We start from the raw sequence: 23,469 nt of genomic DNA on the forward strand, positions 1-23,469 counted from the left end.
CTCTTTTAATTAAAAAAAAAAAAAAAAAAATTATTACACCAAAACTTAGCTGCTGATTACTTCTGTAAATGCTAAAATTTTGACACCGCTAAATTCTGCCCCTTGGTGTGACCATATCTGTTGCATTGACTCTGGTTCTGGCCCTGAATGTTGCATAGTATATAATATAAATTATATTTTACAAAATGTTGGTAGCAGATTTCCTGTAGATTTAATCAAATTTATGTATGTTACACAAATTCTTGTTTTATATAATATATTTGCTATTATCTGCAGTAAAGCTTGGAATGTGTTGTCTATTGAACTATTGTGCATCTTATTTCTGTTATAAAATCTCATTTTATTTTTATGATAGCAATAAAGTATATTAAAATTGGGTACCACTGGAAAGATACTTTTACTGGCTTCTTGTGATTTTTGAAAGAATTAAAGATTAAAAGGAATTTAAGAGGATTAAAGATTAAAAATTGAATATGGGATTAGACAGGAAGCAATGAATGTTGATTGTTTCCTGTCTAATTCCATATTCAATTTTTAATATTTTCAATCTTTAATAAATAGCTTAGTTGTAGCAGGAAACAATTAACATCCATTGCTGCCACTGTGTATTATAAGTTCTTTATCATTTGCATAACTTGGCAGATTGACAGGTCTCGGCAATATTATCATTTGACATAGCATAAGAACTTATATTTATTAAACAAAATGCATGATTTAAGCATTATACATATTTCTTAATATGTTTTTTGTTTAATATCTGTAAATGATATAATTTATAAAATATCTAATTGCTTATTTTTATAATTATTCACACCATTATTAGAGTATGAGGACTTAATGGGCATTATTGTTGAACATTGAAGATAATGATCATTACATAATAATATTTGTAATCACTTAAGTCTGCAGAGATTTTGTGGCATATTCCAGAGATATGCTAGGAAGTATTGAATTCAAAGCTTTAAATATAATTAAGTTCCTATTAATCAGGCGTGTAATAATGCAGTTCGGTTTCCAATGCAGTGAGATTAAAGATTCAGGAATGAGTGTAAGTGAATTATAAGCATGCTGTATCTAGATGTCTTTTAAACTGTTAAGCATATAATAGAAAAATTTAAACATAATTATAATAATTAAAGATAATTCAGTGAAAGCTTCTACCTGAATCTTTTTTTTCCTATAATTTTAAAGACTAATTTATTACATTGAGATTAGAAAAAAAAATGGAGAAATTCCCTTTGTAACAATTAATTAATTATATATTTATCTCTTAGGTGGCGTAACTGGATTGTCCGGGGCATCTTTACTTGGTTGATGATATTTGGTTTTTTCTTCTTAATCTGGCTTGGACCATTAGCTTTAGTTGTAACAGTAAGTTTGATTTCTTACTGTCTGCAGTATGTTTAATAATTTTATCTGTCCATTATCTGTTCATCTTTAAGTTATAAGTTTTAAAAAAATCTGTGAAACAACTACTATGGTTACTCATCAAAATTGACAGACTTAATCACTAAATTTGTGACATATAACTTATTGATTTTCAGGTGTTAGTTTCTATTTGCCAAAAGCCTATACAATGGCTGCTTTAACAAGAAAGTATCATTTTGATTTTATTCTCTCTTTATATGTGTGCATGTAAGATAAAAAATATGTAAGAAAATTCTAACTTTCATTTGCATTTGTCCCTTAATTCTCCATTATAATTTGGATATATCCCCTCTGTGTCCTAAAAATAGCATCTGCTTGTAATAAACCTCCCTAAATTGTGTTATGATTCTTGCATAACACTAGTGATACAGGTAATTTTCCAAAGTGAAAACTAGTCTTTACCAAATCAATCTTTACCATCATCTTAAACATGTCACATTTTGATCTCTCACTTTGCTACTACCACTTGCTGCTTGCTGTCTTGAAATATAATTCAAATTCTATTCGGTATTGTTATAATTCTACAAGAACAGGCCCATACTGCATTACTTTATCTGTATTGGTTAAAAAATTTTCAGCAATGAGAATTAAAAAAAAAGGGAATAGTAAAATTGATCATAACTGCAACTGCCATCAACTTATGTCTTCAACATCCAAATTATTTAAGGTACAGTTTATACATCATTTCATGTTAGTCCTGATTCGATTCTATTTATTTTAATAGTAAAATATTTCTTTTACACAATGTATAACTTTGGTTTTTTTTTTTTTTTTTTTTTTTTTTTTTTTTTGACTTACTATATTGGTTTTACATTTCACAGTCCCACCTTTCAAGTATTTTTTCAGAAATGGGATAGGAGAAGGAATCATAGGCATGAGATTTCACAGTCTGATATAGGAATTGAAAACCAGTCATGAATAGAGGGGATACTTGGAAGGAAAACTTCCTTCTGAACAGGATGCTGTGTTAAGTGTACTAGAATGCAGTAGAAATAACTGATACAAAAATGTCTCAAAATCAGAAGGCACTATCATTAAAAGATACAGTCAAAGTCTTAAAAAGATTTGATGACAATACTGTTTGATGAAGTTGAGTTAGCAAAGGAACTAGATATTCCTGTTGACAACACCTATAAGTGGCATTAGACTTAGCTCATATTAGACCCTGACTATCGACAAATAGTCTGAGTCATCTTAGCTTATCATCTGTTCACCATTAAACGACTCTTTTTGTCTTAATAACATTAAAGCTATTTCTCCCCTTTCTATTTTAGATACAGTCAGATCTTAGAATGGTTGTTATTATTATTCTTACATACATTATTATAAAATCTGAATATCCATGATAACATTATTACAATTTTCTTAAATGATGAGAAATACTTATCGTACCATCCAATACGATTATCATTCTGTACCAATGCAACAATAACTGTCTTACGTATTTCTGAATTAACTAAATCCTCGTCCGGCATCATTAGATTTAGGCCAATTTGCCTCATCTTCCCGTAACTAATCAGGTACCTCCTACCATTTTTGTTCTATTAATTGATCTGCATAACAACCTCTAGAAAGTAGGTCAGCAGGATTGAGACCAGGGACATGTCGCCATACAGTGGGGGGGGGGGGGTCAAAGACTTCCTGTACACGATTAAAAACGAATGCTCCCCAGCATTGATTTCGCTGTATCCAACTTAAAGCCGTCGAGGAGTCAGTCCAACTGTAAATACGAACTTCATACAGGCCAATATCATTAATAACTGAAGACAATAACCTAGAACCAATATTACAAGCAAGAAGTTCTAATCGAGGAATCGTAATAGGTTTTAAAGGCGCTATTTTCGATCTTGCGTGTACCAAACTAACCTTTACCTTTTTGCCACTCTGTACTCTTAAAAAGGTGCATGCACCATACGCACTTTTACTACTATCACAAAAGAGATGTATACTCACAGCTTCATTAATAGATTTGAGACCTACCCATCTAAGTATTTGGATACTGGATAGCAAGTGCAACTTTTTACGCCAAAACCTAAATTTTTGGTTAATTCATCAGGAAGAACATCATCCCATTTAAGCCTTAAATTCCAAGTTTCCTGTAAAATTAGTTTTGGAATCAACATTACAGGAGCTATATGCCCTATAACGTCAAACACCTGATGAGCTGCTAAAACTAGTCTTTTAGTAACTAGGTCATCCAATTTTATATCTTGACTTATTTTGCAAGATAAGGTATCTGTAATTGTATGCCATACAAGGCCCAAAACAGACACATCTCCTTCCGTGAAGGAATCTTCCTCTGGTACAACATTTCTTATACAGTCAAAAGTCGTTAATTCGGACACCCATAATCCGGAATGATCTATAATCCGGACCTCAAAGCTACAAACTTTCTGCGCATGCGTCGTGTTGACGCATGCGTGTAAGACCTTTACCGCTGCGAATTTGCTTGTGCGCATGCGCAAAATACGTTTACGAATGTGCGTTTAATGTATAACGGATGGGATAAGCTAAGCTAAAATTATCTAATTATCTATTTCCGTTAATGTTGCAGATTGTGTTGTTCCTTAATCTTCGAATTGGATCCGGATTATTATTTTTTGCAGACTGTTAGAGCAATTTTATGAAAGTAAGCTTGAACTTTCGATTATGTCAAATAGAATTTCGGATATATATTTGCTAATAAGTAAAGGATATACAAAGCGAAAGTATCTTTCGGAGTCCATTAAACAAAAAGTGGAATTGCTGCAAAAAATGGATAAAAGCATATCCATTGTTTATCTAAACTTTGTTTATCTTTAACCCGGGGGTGGCGTGAAATGAATTGGAAGTTGATCTGTCAGCACTATCCTTATCTTAAGGGCAGATGTTTTTATTTTATTTGGCTTATAATTGCTTACTCAATGTAGTATTTCATCTCGTCTTTGATATGATTTAAATCAAATGCCTCGTCATTATAATTCGCTTCCGATAGCAAAGAAAGTGTCAGAGGTTATTGAAAACGAAAAAATTTCGATTGGCAAATTAGTCGGTATTCTCGACACAGCAATTATAGGACTTGAACAGCGGAACTTTGTAACTGAACAAGAAATTATGTCTGTTTATAGAATTAAAGAGAATGTATTATAACATAAAAAAGGAAACAACTTACATTGAAAGGAATGTTTAATAAAGTAAAGAAATAAATATTAAGCTTTTTTTTTGTAAATTTTGATACCCTTTAGATCATAATTGTTCTTTATTTCATAAATTACGGTTTCATATTTTTAATTTTAGAATTTCTGCATGCCATTTTACCAGATTTAAACTGATGATCTATAATCCGGAAAAATCGATAATCCGGAATCGCCGAAGTCCCGACGAGTCCGGATTAACGACTTTTGACTATTGGATTTCCAGAATCTTAAATTAAAATGACCTGAAGCCATAATTATTTGTGATTCATTTACAAACTTTCTCATTTCTATTTCTGAATCCATACTAGCCACACAGTTATCTACGTAAAAGGATGTTTTCAATATCTCCGCTGTATGACTTAAGCTTTCGGAAACTACACTCAAATGATATTGTATTGTAGCGGGCAATAAATGCGGACTATACGTAATACCAAAAACTACCCTTCTGTGCTGATACAGTTCAACTTGTTCTTTATTATCCCTACTGAACGACATAAATCTCAAAAAAGTCTTGATCTTTTTCCCTTATAGATATTTGCAAGAACACTTTTTCTATATCTGAAGTGACACCAATGTAATTCTTGCGAAACCAATTAAGAATCAAAGGTATAATTTCAATTAAATTTGGTCCAGTAGATAAACAATCGTTCAACAATGGGTAACCAGGCGAATGTGAACTTGCATTAAACACTGGTCTTATACTCGTGCTATTTTCTTTAACAACCGCTCTATGAGGTAAATAATGTATACCCTTATATTTATTCTTATCCGGTACTTTTTCAATTATCCCGAGTGCTAACTAGTTCTGGAAAACGTCTCCGTAAGCGTCAAAATTTCCCTTAGTCATTAATTTTCTTTTAGTACTTACAAGACATTTTTTTGCTATCACTTTGTTTTGGGGATCCGACACCCAAGGTAATGCTATTTCGTACCTTCCCTCTGAATTTACTGTAAGAGCCTTTTCAAAATATTTTTGAGTATCCTCCTGTAACTGAGTTTTGGTTTTACTTATGGAAGATTCACTAATACCCAAAACATCTAACTTCCAGAGATCACTAGTACATTGACCCTTCACTAACAGAGAAGAAATTAGGAGGGTTGCAGTATTTATCGTAGTTGGCTCAGTGCCAGTAAATTTACCCGTAACAATCCAGCGTAACTGCATATGCATCGCGCTAACGCCGCACGTAAGGGGAATAATTTTTCTAGTTAACAACTTACCAGCAAAATCCGCACCAATTAATAATTTTATCTCTTTATCAATATTACATGGACCATTTTCTAAATCACTTAATTTGATACCATATGACTTGAGTTTGCTGAACCACGAACCAGATGGGAGTTGCTTAATTTCAGAATAAATTTTGTTTTGACCAAGTACCTCTAATTTACACTTATATTTACTATATATATTGCTTACTTCAGTAACAAAGTTTTTATACACATTTTCTGAAGTTTCAACTCCACCAAAAAGAAATTGCTTATTTTTTGATTCACCAATACACATACAGTTTAACCTTTGAGCAACATCATTACTTAAAGTGACACTTTTTGTTTTGTTAGAAGGCAAATCAGGGCACATAATCACAAAATGTCGATTTTTACATAAGGTACACCTATGTTTAGCTGTACACTGATTTGCTGTATGGTTTTTCTTAAGATACACAAAACAAACATTCTTTTTCTTAATAATATCTTTCTTATGTTCTAAACTCATTAAAGATGCATCCTTACAACTTTCAGACAAATGGGAGTTTTTCACAAAAAATACAAGTATCAGACTTTTTATACTTTTGAAAATTTTCATTATACTTACTACTATTTGCATTAATTAGTTCACATGCAGTTGGAACAACAGGTTTTGTGTCAAAAAACTTATTTTTCTTATTACTTACTTTATCAGAATCCAAAACATCATAGGTAAGTTTAACTAAATTCAGTTTCTACTTCCGTTTTTAGAAAATCAATTAATGACTCCAAATCACTCTTACGTGTTGTTTCAGCAGACATACCTCGTTGTCTTTTCCAAATTTGTATTAAATCAGCAGGAAGTGCTGATTCCACTAAAGGAAATAAAACAACTGCAAATTTATCTGTAGTTAATCCAATGCGCGTAGTTGAGTTTGCAATTTGTCATAAAGAGTTAATAAGTCTACCTTTTGTTTGTCATTGATTACCAGTTTTATTAGCTCTCTAACATAAATTTGAATTAAAACATTTTCATTTCCAAATCATTCTTTGAGGTACTCCACAGCTTTTTCATAATTTTCTTCTGTAGCAGGAAAACTCTCCACTATTGCTCTTGGCTCACTCTCAGTTTTTGTAATTGCAGTAGATAATGAAACTTGTCGATGCGAGTATTTTCGTGTATTTTACTAAACCTTGTCCAAAACATCAGCCAGTTTCTTGGGGTCTCCATCGAACTTCACGAGTTCGATCTCTGGCAGTTTCTGTTTTGTGGCCGTAACTAATCCTGATGAAGAATTGTTATTTATTGAATCAGTAGAAGGCTGTGAACACTTATCCTTTTTCCTGTTGGCTTTTACTTTCAACGTAGATAATTTATCATAATGTTCTTGAGCTGCACTAAATTCCCTTTCATATTCTTCTTGAGTACAGCCTTTTTTCTGTAGAAGTTCCAAAAAAGAGATATCTGTATTTCATAAAGTTTTATACTTCTCTGAAATTTGATCCAAATAAATTTCTAAATCATCCAAATCCGGAGAATCTGATCTTATCGGTTCTTCCAACTTATTAGCTGTTTTCGTAAATGCACTCCTAATTACTTTCCGCTTCTGTTTTAGTATTTCTAAAACAGAATTTTCCATGTTTGCACCTAGGAACTTCTCTTATTTTTATAAATTATCAAGTGTTGAAATTGATAATGCTGGCTAGACTCGCCAAATTTGTTGCTTAACAAGTAATTTATAGGTTCGAAAATCTGAGCCGACACTTTTTAAAAAACCAACATTTATTTTTCACGCCATTTGTTATTATACAAAATCTTAAATACAACTAACTATCAAACAGAAAAGCAGATGTAGACGTAATGCATCTGGGTACGTGATCCTCGTGACAGACGAATTCTATAGGGTTGCCACAGAAAGCAGTGTGTGGCCAGATGTAGCATCATTCTAACAAAGGTACTTTTACACAAAATCGGACTTTTTCTGAAATGACATGTCATTTTTTTCCATATTTTGATTCTATGACTCAAATTATGTCAAACTGCCAAGTTTTGTAAAAATCGCGGTTGATCTTTACATTATGGTAACTTGGCGTTTTTTTGGCGAACATTTGGCGACCAACTCTCCTACAGCAACCCTCTATTTTTTTTCCCGCCGCCATTTTGTCTTCACGAAGTAAAGACATGTTTCTTTTCTTTTTATCTACTGAACACTTCTTCCAACAATCTACTAGCCGAATTACACTTATGTTAGAAATTTTATCTAACAAAACTGCTTAATCATGACAAATATTCACTGCAAAATAGGGAAAAAGTGCACAATACCATACTCCTTAGGCGTTTTTCAAAATAACACATACACATAAACCATGTACACGCCGACTTATTTTTACTTAAAAAAAACATCCCAGAATTGCACAAAAATGGCATTGCACACACTCTTCACTATATCCATGTACACTGCTTTTTTCTCATAAATTAAAAAAATTTCACGAAAATAAATGACAATTTTCTCAATCTTTAAACCCGGTAAAAAGAACATATATGAAATTACCTGATCACGAAAAAGTATTTACCCTTTCCAAATATGAACATTTCCACATATAAAATACATAAAATATCCAAAAACTTTTACCTCTAAATCATCTATTACATTATACACGTCACCAACGAATTCATACCTCAAGCATTACAAATACTTAATATCAAATATTTAAATTATTTCCATGCACGTTTATTTCAACTTAAACGTATACCAAATTCCTACAAACATAAAATTCACAAAATAACTATCATTTCATTAAAATATAATTAAATTCAAAAACACTACTTAAAATATAAATGAGCACATACATTAAATTAATAAAAATTACCTTACAATCCTAATTACTTTAAACTAAATCATTGCTAATAACAATTTTCCCAATAATACCAAATTCCTTTTCACCTTACATTTACAACAATGCATAAAAATAATATCCTCAAATAATTAAAAAAACTAACTTACCTAATCTTCTTCAGAATCTTGATTACGTGGCGGATACACTTTTCTTCCTTCTGTTTCAGAATCTTTAAAATCATACTTATCTTTCAAAGCAAGATACCAGGTAAAATAAATAACATAATAAAACATCTTTATTTCTCTCTCGCACAACCTTAAAAAACATTATTACTATCCTTTTCAATACCACTAAATACCCATTTCGAATTCACTTTAGTTACGGCCATGGGATCCAAAAATTCACAAACACTATTTCACGCAACACAGAATAAAGCCAAATACAAAATTGCCAGATTTTTTCCCGATTAAAAAACAGTAATTCGTCCATTAATATCACATGACATATCCCATGATCTCTCATTTCCCTCACACAAAATAATGCGTAATCAGAACTGAATACTACTCACATTCTTAACAAAGTCTAACTAGCCTAATCTTCTTCCGAATCTTCCTTACATGGTGGATACACTTTTATTATGGATTCAATAAAATTACTGAACGATTTTTTTTTTCCGAATTTGATAAAAAAAATTCTCTTTATCACATCTACAATTCACTTTAGACAGCGCCATAAAATCCCCAAATTATTCAACCCTACTTCACACAACACACAATGAAGCTTAATACAAAATAATATACATCCACAGATACTTGTCCAAATTCCCCCCTTTTCCGATTAAAGAACCGTAATTCGTCCATTAATATCACATGACATATCCCATGATCTCTCATTTCCCCCACACAAAATAATGCGTAATCGGAACTGAGTACTGCTCACATTATTACCAAAGTCCCAGGTAGTAACCTTTATCGCCTCCAAAATGTCGCCAAACTACCAGTTACCATATTGTAAAGATCAACCAAAATCGCACGAGTAATTTAAAAAAAAAAAAAAAAAATAGTTCTCAAAATTTTAGCTCCTCTATTTTAATTGAATTTGGTATATATTTATTAATATCTCATTTTTTTAAACTTTTTTTATTCTTCCTTTAACATTTCAAATTTTAGGTTCATTCCAAATAAAATTCACCCATTTTTTATGATATATTTTTAAAATTTGTATTTAAAAAATTTTTACCATCATTATAAAGTAGGTGTATTTATAAGCATATCTGGGGGGGGGAAGACTTTTTTATTAAAATTTTTCTAAGATATACACGAATTTACACAATTGTGCGTTTTGAAATTTGGCATCTTTATTTGAGCGATAATAACGCCAAATGTGGTTTATGGATTTTGTTGCAGTGAATTGCCCCAGCTATTTTTAACCTTAAATTTCAAATAAAGTTTTATGGAGAGTTAATTATATGAAATTTTTCCCTCATTGATGCATAATAAATATTTAGTAAATACTATAAGAAAAGCTACATTTTTAAATTATAGATGATATTATTCAGATTTTTAACTTTTACAAAAAAATTTCTTCCTTTTTTTCCTTATTTTTTAAATATTTGTAAGAGTAAATTTTTACCTTCGCTGTGTTATTGTCTGCTACTTTAACTTCATTTAAACTGAATTGTCTAAAACTGAGAAAGTTTGTTTGATGTTTATTTTGTTGATGTTTGTTCATTTGATGTTAGGCTACAAGAAGCCTTCGAAACATAACTACAGGAAATAAACAAAAAACTAATATTCTAGAGACTATGACTATGATTTCACTTGCCTGGACTCAAGTAAAACCACAAACAATTATAAATTGCTTTATTAAAGAGAGATTTTTGAACCCAAATGAAAGTGTTAACAATGAAAATGATGGTAAAATTGTGATTATATTATAGATGAAGAAAATTGGAAACTACTGAGGTTAGATATTGTAATTGAAGAATCCATAAAGTGTGATGCCAATGTAATGACATCAGACTTATGTACAGTTGAGGTGCTGATTGAAAATATTTTACCAGATGAATATTTAAGTAACAGGGATGAAGAAATAATTCCTTCTTTCCAAAATGCTATCTTACTGCATTGATACCCTCAGAAATTTCTTTGTTTGTAATTATACAAGCGAGAAAACATTTCAAGAACTGAATTCTTTTCATAATGCTTTGCTTGAGATTCAGAATCAAAAGACAATCAGATGACGCGTAAGGCCTTTATGGCTGAGAATGTGCTTGTGCGCGTGCGCAAAACACGTTTACAAGTGCGCATTTAATGTATAACGGACGGTATAAGCTAAGCTAAAATTATTTAATTATCTATTTCAGTAAATGTTGCAGATTGCGTTGTTCCTTAATCTTCGAATTGAATCCGGCTTATTATTTTTTGCAGACTGTTAGAGCAATTTTATAAAAGTAAGCTTGAACTTTCAATTATGTCAAATAGAATTTCTGATATATATTTATTAATATGTAAATGATTTACAAAGCGAAAGTATGTTTCGAAGTTCATTAAACAAAAAGTGGAATTGCTACAAAAAATGGATAAAGGCATATCCTTTATTTATCTAAACTTTAACGTTTGTTTATCTAAACTTTGTTTATCCTTAACGCGGCAGGCAATGAATTGGAAGTTGATCTGTCAGCACTATCCTTATCTTCAGGGCAGATGTTTTTATTTTATTTGGCTTGTAATTCCTTATTAAATGTAGTATTACATCTAGATGTACTCCATCTTTGATATGATTTAAATCAAATTCCTCATCATTATAATTCGCTTCCGATAGCAAAGAAAGTGACAGAGGTTATTGAAAACGAAAAAATTTCAATTGACAAATTAGTCGGTATTCTCTACACAGCAATTATAGGACTTGAACAGCGGAACTTTGTAACTGAACAAGAAATTGTCTGTTTAAAGAATTAAAGAGAATGTATTATCACATAAAAAACGAAGCAACTTAAACAACTTACATTGAAAGAAATGTTTAATAAAGTAAACAAATAAATATTAAGCTCCTTTTTTTTTTTTTTTTTTTTTTTTGTAAATTTTGATACCCTTTAGATCATAATTGTTCTTTATTTCATAAATTACGGTTTCATATTTTTAATTTTATAATTTCTGCATGCCATCTTACCAGATTTAAACTGATGATCTATAATCCGGAACAATCAATAATCCGGAATCGCCGAAGTCCCGACGAGTCCGGATTAACGACTTTTGACTATATAAGATAGCAATTCAAATGAAGGTGTGACTTTTTTTTTTTACTTCACTAAATAAATTAACTAAATATTTATTTAAAGTATTAAATTTATATTTGCTTGAACGTAGTAAATATTTTAAACAAATTGAAAGTAGGATAATAAAACTGTGTAATATCAGTAGTAGGTTAGTAGTATCAAAACTGGGCAGCCAGTATGCATGTTTCACATTCTAAAGTTTTGTTTATATGTCTTTCTCATTTATACATCGTTTGTGAATGGTCCTTTGAAAAATGTATAAACATTGCTTCACTAGATGTATATTATGTGTGTGTGTAAGATAAAAATATGTAAATCAAAATTATAACTTAAATTTATCAATAGCCTTTTATTCTGCAGTAAAGAATTTAAGCATGTATCTTCCTTTTTTTTTTTTTTTTTTTATTGATTCATTGAACTAATCAGTGTAAATTTCTGTAATTAGCTTCCTCACCTAGATGTCTAACAATAAATTAAACTAATCATGGAGATGAGCTAAAACATGTCCAAGATATATTGACCACTAATACTTTAAAAATTGGAGGAAACAAAATTGAAAATTCAGTACAGTAAAAGCCCGACTATCCAACATTCTACTAATGAGCTCAAGTAACTGGAATGTTTTACAGATCCCCTCCCAAATTTAGTAAATCAGAGATTTGTAATACCATTATAGAGCTATCAACATGGATACATTGTTGCAAACAATGTGATTTAGTAGCAATAGTGAATAGGCATGACATCACAACATAATCATTTTCATTTTGGTTTAATTTGAACTCCATTAGTTCTTTATAAGCAGGTTTGTTTTTTAGAAAGAGTGATATGTTTTCTCTTTTTCCTCACATTTAAAAAAAAAAAAAAATATTTCAAAGGTAGAAGATCCAGGCTTCAGAAAAAGCTGTGATGTGCAACTTTGAAAATGGTAAACAATGGTGATGTTATATTAAAAAATATAATAAGCAATTGAAATTTCTTATATGCTGTATTCATAATTTGCATCTGTGTATTAGCTAACTAAATGAGGAAGGGTCTGTTTGTTGAAATTTCTGCCAGAATGATTAGTAACATCTTTGCCAACTTTCATGTTTGGCAGGATTTCATAATCAGAGGAGCTGTTTTATACTTAAGGACTTTGAAATATGTTGGGTTTTTCATGTCTGTAATGAGTTCCCCCCCCCCAAAAAAAATCTTATATATTTTGGAATGTAAACTTTTGGTATTCAGATTGGTAACAAAACTATTGTTTTTATAGTTTTAGAGCAGAACATTTAATAATTGTCAATCTTTGTGTAATTTTTGTATGTTGTACATGGCCTCTATTTTACATACCCTAAAGTCTGTGTTTGTACTTATATATTGATGTCATCTCTTTGCAACTTTTTCGAGAACATTAAAATCAGTGTTTCAGTTGACATCATCAGCAAATGAAATGCATACGTATAATTTCTTTACTGATTTCCATATGCAATTTTTTTTGTAAGATTTAAACTTAAGTGATACATATCTGTTCACACTGGTAGCCCAAAGTTTTGTCATTCGTTTTCTGCTTTTCTTAGTACATCTACTTTTGTGAGTTTCACCACAGTTCTGGAGTTTTTGTCTTTCGTCAGAATAAATACCTGCCTTTTTTCAGTTATACTGACTTTTGCTGAAAGGCAGTTTAATTTAGCCAAAAGCTTGAGATATGTTATGCTTTATTATTGTTACACAGTTCAGTATTATATTCTTATACTATACCACTTAAAAGATACACAGAATTCTTATACTGTACCATTTAAAAGATACACAAAATTGCATGGCTTCAACAAGTAAAAAAAGTCATGCTTTTTTATTTGTAGGCTGTTATTTTTAAAAATTTCAGGTACTTAAATTATTTGCTTAAATGTATTGTTACAGAACTTAAAATTCGATAATTGTTTGAGCAGCTAAAATGTTGTTGTTAAAACGAATTACTTACTCGGAAAGAAGTTGTTACCCTTTCACCATTCTTTTCAAAAATTTTAAATTAACTCAGCTTATGTTCTCAGCAGTTTTGTTTTAGATATGGCTTTGTTTTGCTGAAATAATAAAGAAAGTGATAAATCAAATATATATGACTTTATTTTGAACTTTTGTAATATATTTAAAAAAATATACTTTTATATATTTAAACATGTGTACACATTATGATCCTTGGTGGATTAACATAATTTGCTTCCTTGTTTCATTAATTTTAGACTCTTGCTGTGCAAGTCAAGTGTTTCCAAGAAATTATTTCCATTGGATATGCAGTTTATAGAATTCATGGTTTACCTTGGTTCAGATCCCTTTCTTGGTATTTTTTAATTACATCAAATTATTTTCTGTATGGAGAGGGAATTGTGGATTATTTTGGAGTTCTTCTGAATCGGGCTGTAAGTACTTGTTAGAAAATTATATTATACTTGTTAGAAAAGTATATTAATGCTTGTGTAATTGTTGCTGAAATAGTTTTTAACCTTGAAGGCCAAAGATTGAATAACTATGATATTTGTGTAATTATACCATCAAAAGATGGTATCATGTATGTTAGGCATAAATATGTGAGTATTTTATATCAAATTACAAGCTGTCATTAATCACTGAACATTTCCTTGCTGTTTATTTTTATAAATCTTGAGCAAAAAATAAGTACTCTTTTAAATATTGTTTTCATTTTTGATTATTGAAATCAACTAGTATATGCAATGAAATTTAAGAACTATTAGAATTACTGAATTTAGGAACATTGTTTTCAAAATACTCATTCTTACCTGTTTTATTTAATGTTAAATATTTTATGTGTTTTTTTTTAAACTGAATAAATGTTTTTAAGCTTTTCTAACAAGTTGAAATAGATTAAAATTAGGAATTTTTAGTCAAAAACTAAGTCCAATATACTCTTGATTATCTGGGTGCATATTATCTCAGAGTTGCCAACTCTCTCGATTTAGGCGGGAGACTCCCGATTTTCGACCGTTCTCCCGCCAACCCGATTTACAATATATTTCTCCCGACTTTTTCTTATTCTTAAAATTTCTCACGATTTTTATGGAACTTGGCTTAATGCTTTGTTATATGAAAAAAAAAAAAAAAAAAAAAAAAAAGTTATTTTGGACGTCTGAAAGCAGTTGAATTTTCTCTAGCTTATATCTAAAACAAAACCTTGCGAATTAGATAACTTCTGCTTTGTGAGTGAGAGCATATATGTATCCAGAAAGGTCGTTCTCCAGTTCTCCAATGGGCATCGTGCTCCACTGCGTGTCATGTGGCATATGTTAGCCAATGAGGACAAAGCAGACTGTTATTTGGATATTCTTTAGTTATTTCGGTCATTTTGTCCTGAGTTGTGTGAGTACACATGCCTTCGGGAAATAGTTTTAGAAATTATCATCTTTTGTTATGTCTGTGAGAAAGGTGAAATACTCGTGTGCATTTCAAAAATCCTACACAGTTGACTTTCCTTCCATTATTTCCTCAAGGAAATGTAATAAATTTGCAATGTGTACAGCCTGTCGTTGCGATTTTTTTATTTCTTATTTCGCATGGTGGAAGGGCAGATGTTCTCAAACATCTGCGTACACAAAAACACAAGGACAACATGAGTTGTTTTGAAAAAAAATGGAAAATTAAATTTTTCTTCAGAAACAGAGGACCAAAAAGTTATTAATGCAGAATGTCTGTTCTCTGCTTTTTTGCTGGAGTACAACCTGCCACTGAATGCATCGGATCACGCTGCAGCTTTATTTAGAAAAATGTTTCCGGATAGTGAGATCAGTGAGATCGCTAAGAAATATTCAAGTGCAAGAACCAAAACAGGTGCAATTGTTAAAGAAATGAGTTTGAAAAATAAATCATCAGTTATTGATTGCAATAAAACAGCTCCGTTCTGCCTCTCTATGGATGGAAGCAATAATACCAATTCAAAACTGTATCCAATTGTTGTTTCTTTTTATAATCCAGAGTCTTCAGAAATTGAGTGCAGTTTACTTTCTGTCCCCACTTTAGAAGGACATTTGACAGGCTTTAATATACCACAGCTAATTATTAAAACTTTAAAAGAAAATGTAGTCCCTCTGGATAATTGCTTAGCACTTGGTGCTGATAATACAGCAGTATTGGTAGGCTTGAATACTGGTGTTGCAGGCATCTTAGGAAAATTCAGATTTCCATATTATGAGGTGCACCTGTCACCCCTTAAATTTAGCAGCTGAAAAAAGGGAAGCTTCTTTACCAATAAATGTGGATGAACACATTGTTGATATTTATTATTATCTTGAAAGGAGTTCTAAAAAGAAGGAAAAATTGAAACAGTTCCAACAGCTGCATAACAGCAGTTTACACTTAGAGAACTTGAATGAAGTTATAAAATCAGCTAAGATTGACACCCAGTGGAGTTTAATTAGAAAACTGAAAGATGCTGATGGAATTTTGACATATAGTGAACTGTCTAGAATTATGTTGGCCATCTTGACAGTTCCCCATAGTAATGCAGAGTATGAGAGGATTTTCAGTGTTGTTGCGAAAACGAGGACTAAATTTAGATCTAATATTCGTGATGACACATTAGAAAAACTTTTATTAGCGAAAGCAGGCCTACGTGGCAATTACTATGAACAAAATTATGACGTTTCTTTCTTAAAGAAAGCAAAATCTGCCACTGTTTATAACATTTGTACGAAAACTGATTAAAGTTTTATTTTTCGTTTTCTTAAACGATTGCAAGTAATAAAAATGTTTTTTATGTGTAAGGTATTTTTGTGTTGCTTGCATTTAAGAATTACTATTTGAAATTAATTCATTATTAAAAACTATATTTTCATCATTTAAAGTCTTTTTAACATTGTGAAAAATCTACCGATTTCTTAAAAAAATCTCCTGATTTTTGAGTGTCATAGGTTGGCAAGTATGTTGTCTGTTTGCAGAGTATCTGTGAGTGCCAGTACCCTCCTGTGGAGGCACACTCAACGCTGTGCACAAGAGTAATATCTACCGGGAAAACACTGAGGAATGGTTCAATGGCAGTTTCACTGAACCTGGCTTTCAATGCCTAAAGATGCGGATATCACTTAAAATGTTATAATAACAGAAGTTGCAGAGAGTTATACTGAAAATACATGTGAAGGACATATTGACAATTACATTAATCCTGAGAGAAAGCAAACTATTGGACTTTGTCTACCAAAGGGGATTTGAATACAACAATACAATAGCAATTTAAAAAAATACACAGGGGAATTTAAAGAATATTTAAACATTCTCAAAAACAAAATAAATATTACTGATTTTTTAAAGAAAATAAACACATACAATATGCATAAAAATTGATAGTTTGGATTATTCACATTTTTCAATTATTCATGAGCAGCTTATTCTTCGCCATTAGCCTGAATAATTGAGAGTACACTGTAAGTGATTTTCTGAACAAAAATATATCTTGTGCAAGTATTTTCTATGTACTGAAAGCTAATTTTATATCATTTTTTGTTGTTGTGTCCCCACATTACGTAGAAGAATGAATTTTATATCATTTCACTTTTATGAAAGACTTGCATTTGGTCTGCTTCTAACTGCTAAAAGAAATTTGAAAGGAATTTCATTGTTACATAAAAAAGGAATATTTGAAACAGCTTTCAGAATTTGTTTTCTGCAATGGCTGCAGAAGGGTAAGGTAGTTATGAAAAAGCACATGCACAAGTTTAAGGTATTTTGCAGAATATTTGTGTGTGTACAAAGGAAAAATCAGTGAGTCTAAGCAATGATGCGTATTGCTGTATTTCAAGCTTTTTATATCAGAAGTCAAACCTTAATCCTAGGAATTAAAACTGATAAACATAGATGCTAACGAATGTAGAGGCCTGATAAGATTCAATACATAAGATGTTAATTAGACAATCATTTACTTTCTGTCTCATATTTACTTCCTTGTACAGAGTAAAAGAGGTACTGTAATCTAAAAAAATTTTGGTTTTCAGTTTGTAGCAGAAATATCCATTTTGACCATTTGTGAATCCCGTTTTGCATGACATCTGTGGGTATAGCCAAGATTAAGGGCTGTATACTCCAAATCAGATTGTAAAATGGATTTTTTCATGATGTCTGTACGTATGTATCTGGTATAACTCAAAAATGATTAGCCGTAGGATGTTGAAATTTTGTATATAGACCACTATAACATCTAGTTGCGCACCTCACATTTTATTGCAATTAGCATTACTAAAAGTGTATGCACACACCACACACACACACACACACATATATATATTCTAAATTTCTTACTTTTTGTCCATATACTTGTATATACATATATATGGAAGGTCACAGTCATATACTTCCAGTTACAGGAATGTTTTAAATGATGAAAATATTCATGTTTTGGAAATATTAAATTAAAAAAAATAATTTTGGCCAGCTAATGAAAGTTAACTTCTAATGTGGTCTTCCGGTTCCTATACTAATATTTGGGAAAGTTTCATACTTGTTATGAAAAAATGTAAGAAGAAGTAACAACAAAAAGCTTGATTCCCATAGGACAAAAATTGATAAGGATATTTAATTTCAAAATTTGCAAATTTTTTGTCATTTTCAATTTGCCTTGTGGAGTCAGTTAATTAAGTTAGAATGATTCAAGGACATAAATTTAAATGAAGTGCAGCAATATATATATATAATTTAATAGGCTGTACATAGAAGTCATCTGGTGTCCACATCAGATTTCCCTCCCCCCTCTTCTGTTTCCTACATCTCAAAATTTGATGATGGCATAATGTACCTTCATCATAACAATCACCTGTTAGCCTGAAACCAAAAGTACAGCTCTAGTGCTTACTGCTTTCGTTATTCTGTAAGGGCAAATTATATTACACAAAAATTATTTCTGCTCATTTGAGCTGCATATTTATCACATTTTTCTTATTTTTACTAAATTTTAGTGATGTTTTACCAGCTATTTGTTAGATTTCATGATATTTTCAAAATTTTTTCCTCTAAAAATTTATTTGTATAAATTGTCATGTTATTTGCTAATTTCTCCAAAGCTTTATTCTATGCATTTTTTACTCATGAAATATTTTACAGGAATATTGCACTTTTTTATAAAGCAGTACATGTACTTGATCAGAGACATTTCCTTAAATAATCTGCTGCATCAAATTTGTTTTCAAATTTATTATATGCATGTATATCACACATTCATTTCTATTGTTACAACACCTCTCCACTATTGTTGAAAATAAAATACATATATAAACATAGTTCATAAATATTTTTAAATATTTTATTATGTATTCAAATTCATTTTCATTTAAAACCATATTTTAATTCCTATATCGATCAGTAAAGGTGATAGTAACTCTGCATTTTTCTGTGCTAATGTAGGAGAACTTTTGCAACATTAAACAAAAGTTATCAATTCTAGTGCTAATAATATGATTTCTGAGTTTATGATGAACTATTATGAAATATTTGAAAATATTATACATTCATATTATATTTTCCCCTTTCTGCTTTCATTCATTTTTAACAGGCATCTAATAGAAAATATTTTTTGCTTCTAAAATATTTCATTTCTTCAATATGAAAAAAAAGTACATTTTTTATATATCTTTTGTTTGCGAGAAAATGTAAATTTTTTAACATTTGCTATTTTGAGGTACAAATATATTCTATCTTTTAATTTAGCATTTCTTTTGTAGGACTTCTTGAGGCCATTGGTCACTTATCATCGTTTTATATCATTCAGTTTATATATAATTGGATTTGTCTGGTTTGTCTTGAGTCTAGTTAAAAAGTACTACATGAAACAGTTTTCTTTGGTATGAAATTTTTTTATTAATTTTACTGTATGTATATATATTTCAGAATTTGGGGATTTTTTATGATATTAAATGGTTTATAATTTTTTCCCCTAGTTTGCCTGGACTCATGTAACTCTGCTAATTGTTGTAACTCAGTCATATTTCATTATGCAGAATCTTTTTGAGGGTCTTATATGGTATGCATGTGCTTTATATTTATTATTAGTTCATACAAATGAAAATAAATGCTTAAAGAAGAAGTGATGCTGTTTTAACTGCCCCCTCACATTTTGCAGTTGATTAAATTAGAAAATTTGTCAAAAAATTGTAAAATTGTCAATATTATATTCTTCCTATTTATGTGTTTTTGGTTATTATACAAAAAAGTGTTCTTTAAAGTTTAATTTAAAAACACAATAAAGCATTTCGCATTTGATTTTTTATAGGCATAACACAGAGATTCATGTTAAAAAGATAATTTAATTTATTTGATATTTGAGGAAATAAGCTATTAATGCTGTTTGGAGTTCTTGGATAATATGTTTGTATTAATCATAATGCTGTGTTTCAGGTTCATTGTTCCAGTATCAATGATAATCTGTAATGATGTGATGGCATACATGTTTGGATTTTTTTTTGGCAAAACACCTCTGATTAAATTATCACCAAAGAAAACTTGGGAAGGTTTCATAGGAGGTTGGATTTCAACTGTTATTTTTGGAATGCTTGTAAGTTAAAATTTTCTGCATTCGTCTTTTAATGAGGTATTCTTTAACATTGTTATGCTACAGTATGTTCTAATTTATGTATTATTTTTTATTTATTTATTTTATTTATTTATTTTTTGTAGATGTCTCATTTTATGTGTCAGTTCAATTACTTTGTCTGCCCAATGGCTTATTCTGAGAGTTTGGAAAAAGTAACTATGGATTGTACACCATCACCACTTTTTCAGCTGACAGATTACAACTTACCTGGACCTCTGCATTCAGTCGCTTCACTGGTATGTTTCTCTCCATTATTGTAATCTTACATAAGTATTCCTTATCTTTCAGTAAGACAACTTTTGTGTTGAATCCATGATAAATTGAAAATATCAAAAGTCAAAATTGCATCCGATATATCTAACCTCCTAATATCATAGTGTAACCTACCATATACATGTTCTAAATACTCAGGAGATTTATATTACCTACAATTTAGCAACATGGTTTAAAACTAAGCTTACTATTACAGTTATACAGTTACTATTACAATTATACAGTTGGAAACATGGTTGTGCCATAAATATTATCACCATGTATTATATTAAAAAATATATATAGCAAGTATAAAAAAATGCATGTCAACACAAATAAAAGAATTTTGGCACCAAATATTACCATCATGCATTATTTTTAAGGAAATAATAAAATGAACATAAAAAATGTATGTAACACTTAGCACTCTTGAAAATTTGATACATACACTGTTTTTAAAAATTTTGCGGTTTTACTGTTGAATTTTATGTAGAGTAAGTGTGAAGAAAATGATGATTAATAATAAAGTTTTTAAAAAAGTAACAACAACAGAAATTCAAAAAAGAAAATATGAAAGGTTTCACATTCTAAATTATGTCCAAAGTGGCCCTTTTTCCCCCCATTTTGTGTGTTACCTTTATTTATTAAATGTCATGTTCTCCTCACTTAAACCATAAAATTCAGTTCAAGAGCAGTATAGCAAAATAAATTTAAATTCAGCATATCTTTAGAATTTCCGATACACAGTCTCATGCGCTCGAGATAAAAATGTTTTTTCTGAACAGTGTTGCCATTGCTCGCTTTAAAATCCTTGAGTTTGTTAACCAAAAATTCGTTAAAGTTTTACAAAATATGAATTCAATAACAAAACAAATTCCAAGTTTGGACTTCCGGATGCCCATATTCGCAGTAGGATTACGTTATTCAAAATGTGATGGCTCTAGGTATCGTTGTTTTATCACAGTGCGAGACACATGCATACATTTATGCAGATTCTTCTTTATTTAATTTCTTCAAATATAATACAGGGTGATAATATTTGGTGGCAACAGTTTGAAAAGTAAAACGGACATTCGGAGTGATTTGACACAAAATCGCAAAACAAAAACAATAGTCCCTCAGGGACAAAAAGGAAGACTTGGACTAAAAAGGAAGAAAGAAGCAATCTGTATAGGTCATGACTTAGTTACTGCATGAAATATTCAGCTCATTAAGCTCATAACACCATTTAGTCCAGATTGATTTCAAATCAGACGGAAATTCTTCATTTGCACGATATACCTAACTGCCAAACTCATTTAATCAAATTACAAATGCAGCAATAATTTCTAAAGCGTGGAATGCATGGGTTGTAATCTGAAGCAGAAACCATTTAGAATTTTTATTTTTTTTGAGAGAAAGTCACATAAATAATGAGTGCCAAATTGGAAACAATCCCTTTCAATGTCTCAAGCAACGGCCAATACTTTCGAAGAGGAACACAGTACTGTCTGTCTACAGTAAGAACATCTCTCGCCAGTTTGTCTGCAGCTGTCTGTTGCCGTAGAAATGAGCCCTGACCCATTTTTCATAGGGGTGTCTTGAAGATTTACTTCTCAGTTTGCCACCTTGGCGCATTTAAAGATGATTTGGCGATATTCACATTTTGTTTTAGTTTCAATTAAAATGCTCGTTGACCCTTTGCGTTGACTCCAGACATCCAATTTCCGGAAATGAAAATTCGATGGTGTAGATAAAGCTTTTGCAGTCAAGAAATGGTCTTTGATTTTGCCGTGTGAGGTACAAGTCGCTGAATTTGCCATCCCTCTAGATGTACAATGAGTAAAAATATATCAAAATAACTTGTAGGGAAATAAAATTAAAAATCTCATGTGTACACCACATGACTTCCTTGTATTGGAATATTAAATTATACACATTTTTTCTTGCATTTCATTTAAACTTATTGGATTGAATTAAATCTACTTCGCCGACAGTGCATAAACCACAATAGAATAAATGCATTCTTTAAAATTCACTCTAGTATTTGTTTACGATAGCGACACTCTGGTGCTAGATTCACTTAACAGTATTAATAATTATATAACAGTTAACTTATATAATAATTTTAAAGCGGAAACTAAGTTAACTGTTATATAATCCAATAATCATATAACAGTTAACTTATATATTTCATTCATATTATAATTCATAATGCCAAAATTTATATCATTTAAAAATTAGAATTATCTAATCGTTGCCACATGTTCTATTCAAATACTATAATAAAGCTAGAACGATGTATAAAAGAAATTAAGCGAACAAAACAAAAAAGAAACAGTTTTTCACAGATGATTGAGTATTTCTCATTTAATTAATTCAGTTCTAACTTCGCGAGAAGGCAAAAATATATAAGAACTCAAAATATCTATATTAAAAATTACGAAGTAAATCTTAAACGCTTATTTCCTCGACGGATTAAGCGTGATTTAAATAATAAATGAAGGCGTTATTTTTGTTGTTGCAAAGCTAAGTTTCTCTAGATTGGCAACAAATCCACTAGTCTCCTGTTTCAAATTTAAACATCAATGGCCGCCATTAAAAAAGGCTTAGCGGCAATTAAACAACTTTAAAATTGCTGATAATTCTAAAAATATTGCACACAAATTTACTAAAGGCATAAAATTCTTAACTGGAAGATAAAAACAACATAATTCAATCATTTTTAAAACAAAAATTGTACAATTTACAAACACATAAGAGTAAAG

General features: G+C 30.5%; 1 protein-coding gene across 2 annotated transcripts in view; it reads left to right on the forward strand.

The window, feature by feature from the left end:
• The window catches only part of Cds (CDP-diacylglycerol synthase), a 65,931-nt gene that overhangs the window by 13,728 nt on the left and 28,734 nt on the right, over window positions 1–23,469 (forward strand). For both annotated transcript variants that reach the window (XM_035361456.2, XM_085825056.1), the window contains exons 3-8: window positions 1,275–1,371; window positions 14,127–14,303; window positions 19,602–19,721; window positions 19,818–19,900; window positions 20,275–20,431; window positions 20,554–20,706. In XM_035361456.2, the coding sequence (XP_035217347.1) occupies window positions 1,275–1,371; window positions 14,127–14,303; window positions 19,602–19,721; window positions 19,818–19,900; window positions 20,275–20,431; window positions 20,554–20,706 (787 nt within the window). The remainder of the gene's footprint in view (window positions 1–1,274; window positions 1,372–14,126; window positions 14,304–19,601; window positions 19,722–19,817; window positions 19,901–20,274; window positions 20,432–20,553; window positions 20,707–23,469) is intronic.

Source organism: Stegodyphus dumicola, chromosome 10 (genome assembly GCF_044657685.1).
Source record: "Stegodyphus dumicola isolate Sdum_Otavi_A_Nest chromosome 10, ASM4465768v1".
Classification (NCBI taxonomy): Eukaryota; Metazoa; Arthropoda; class Arachnida; order Araneae; family Eresidae; genus Stegodyphus; species Stegodyphus dumicola.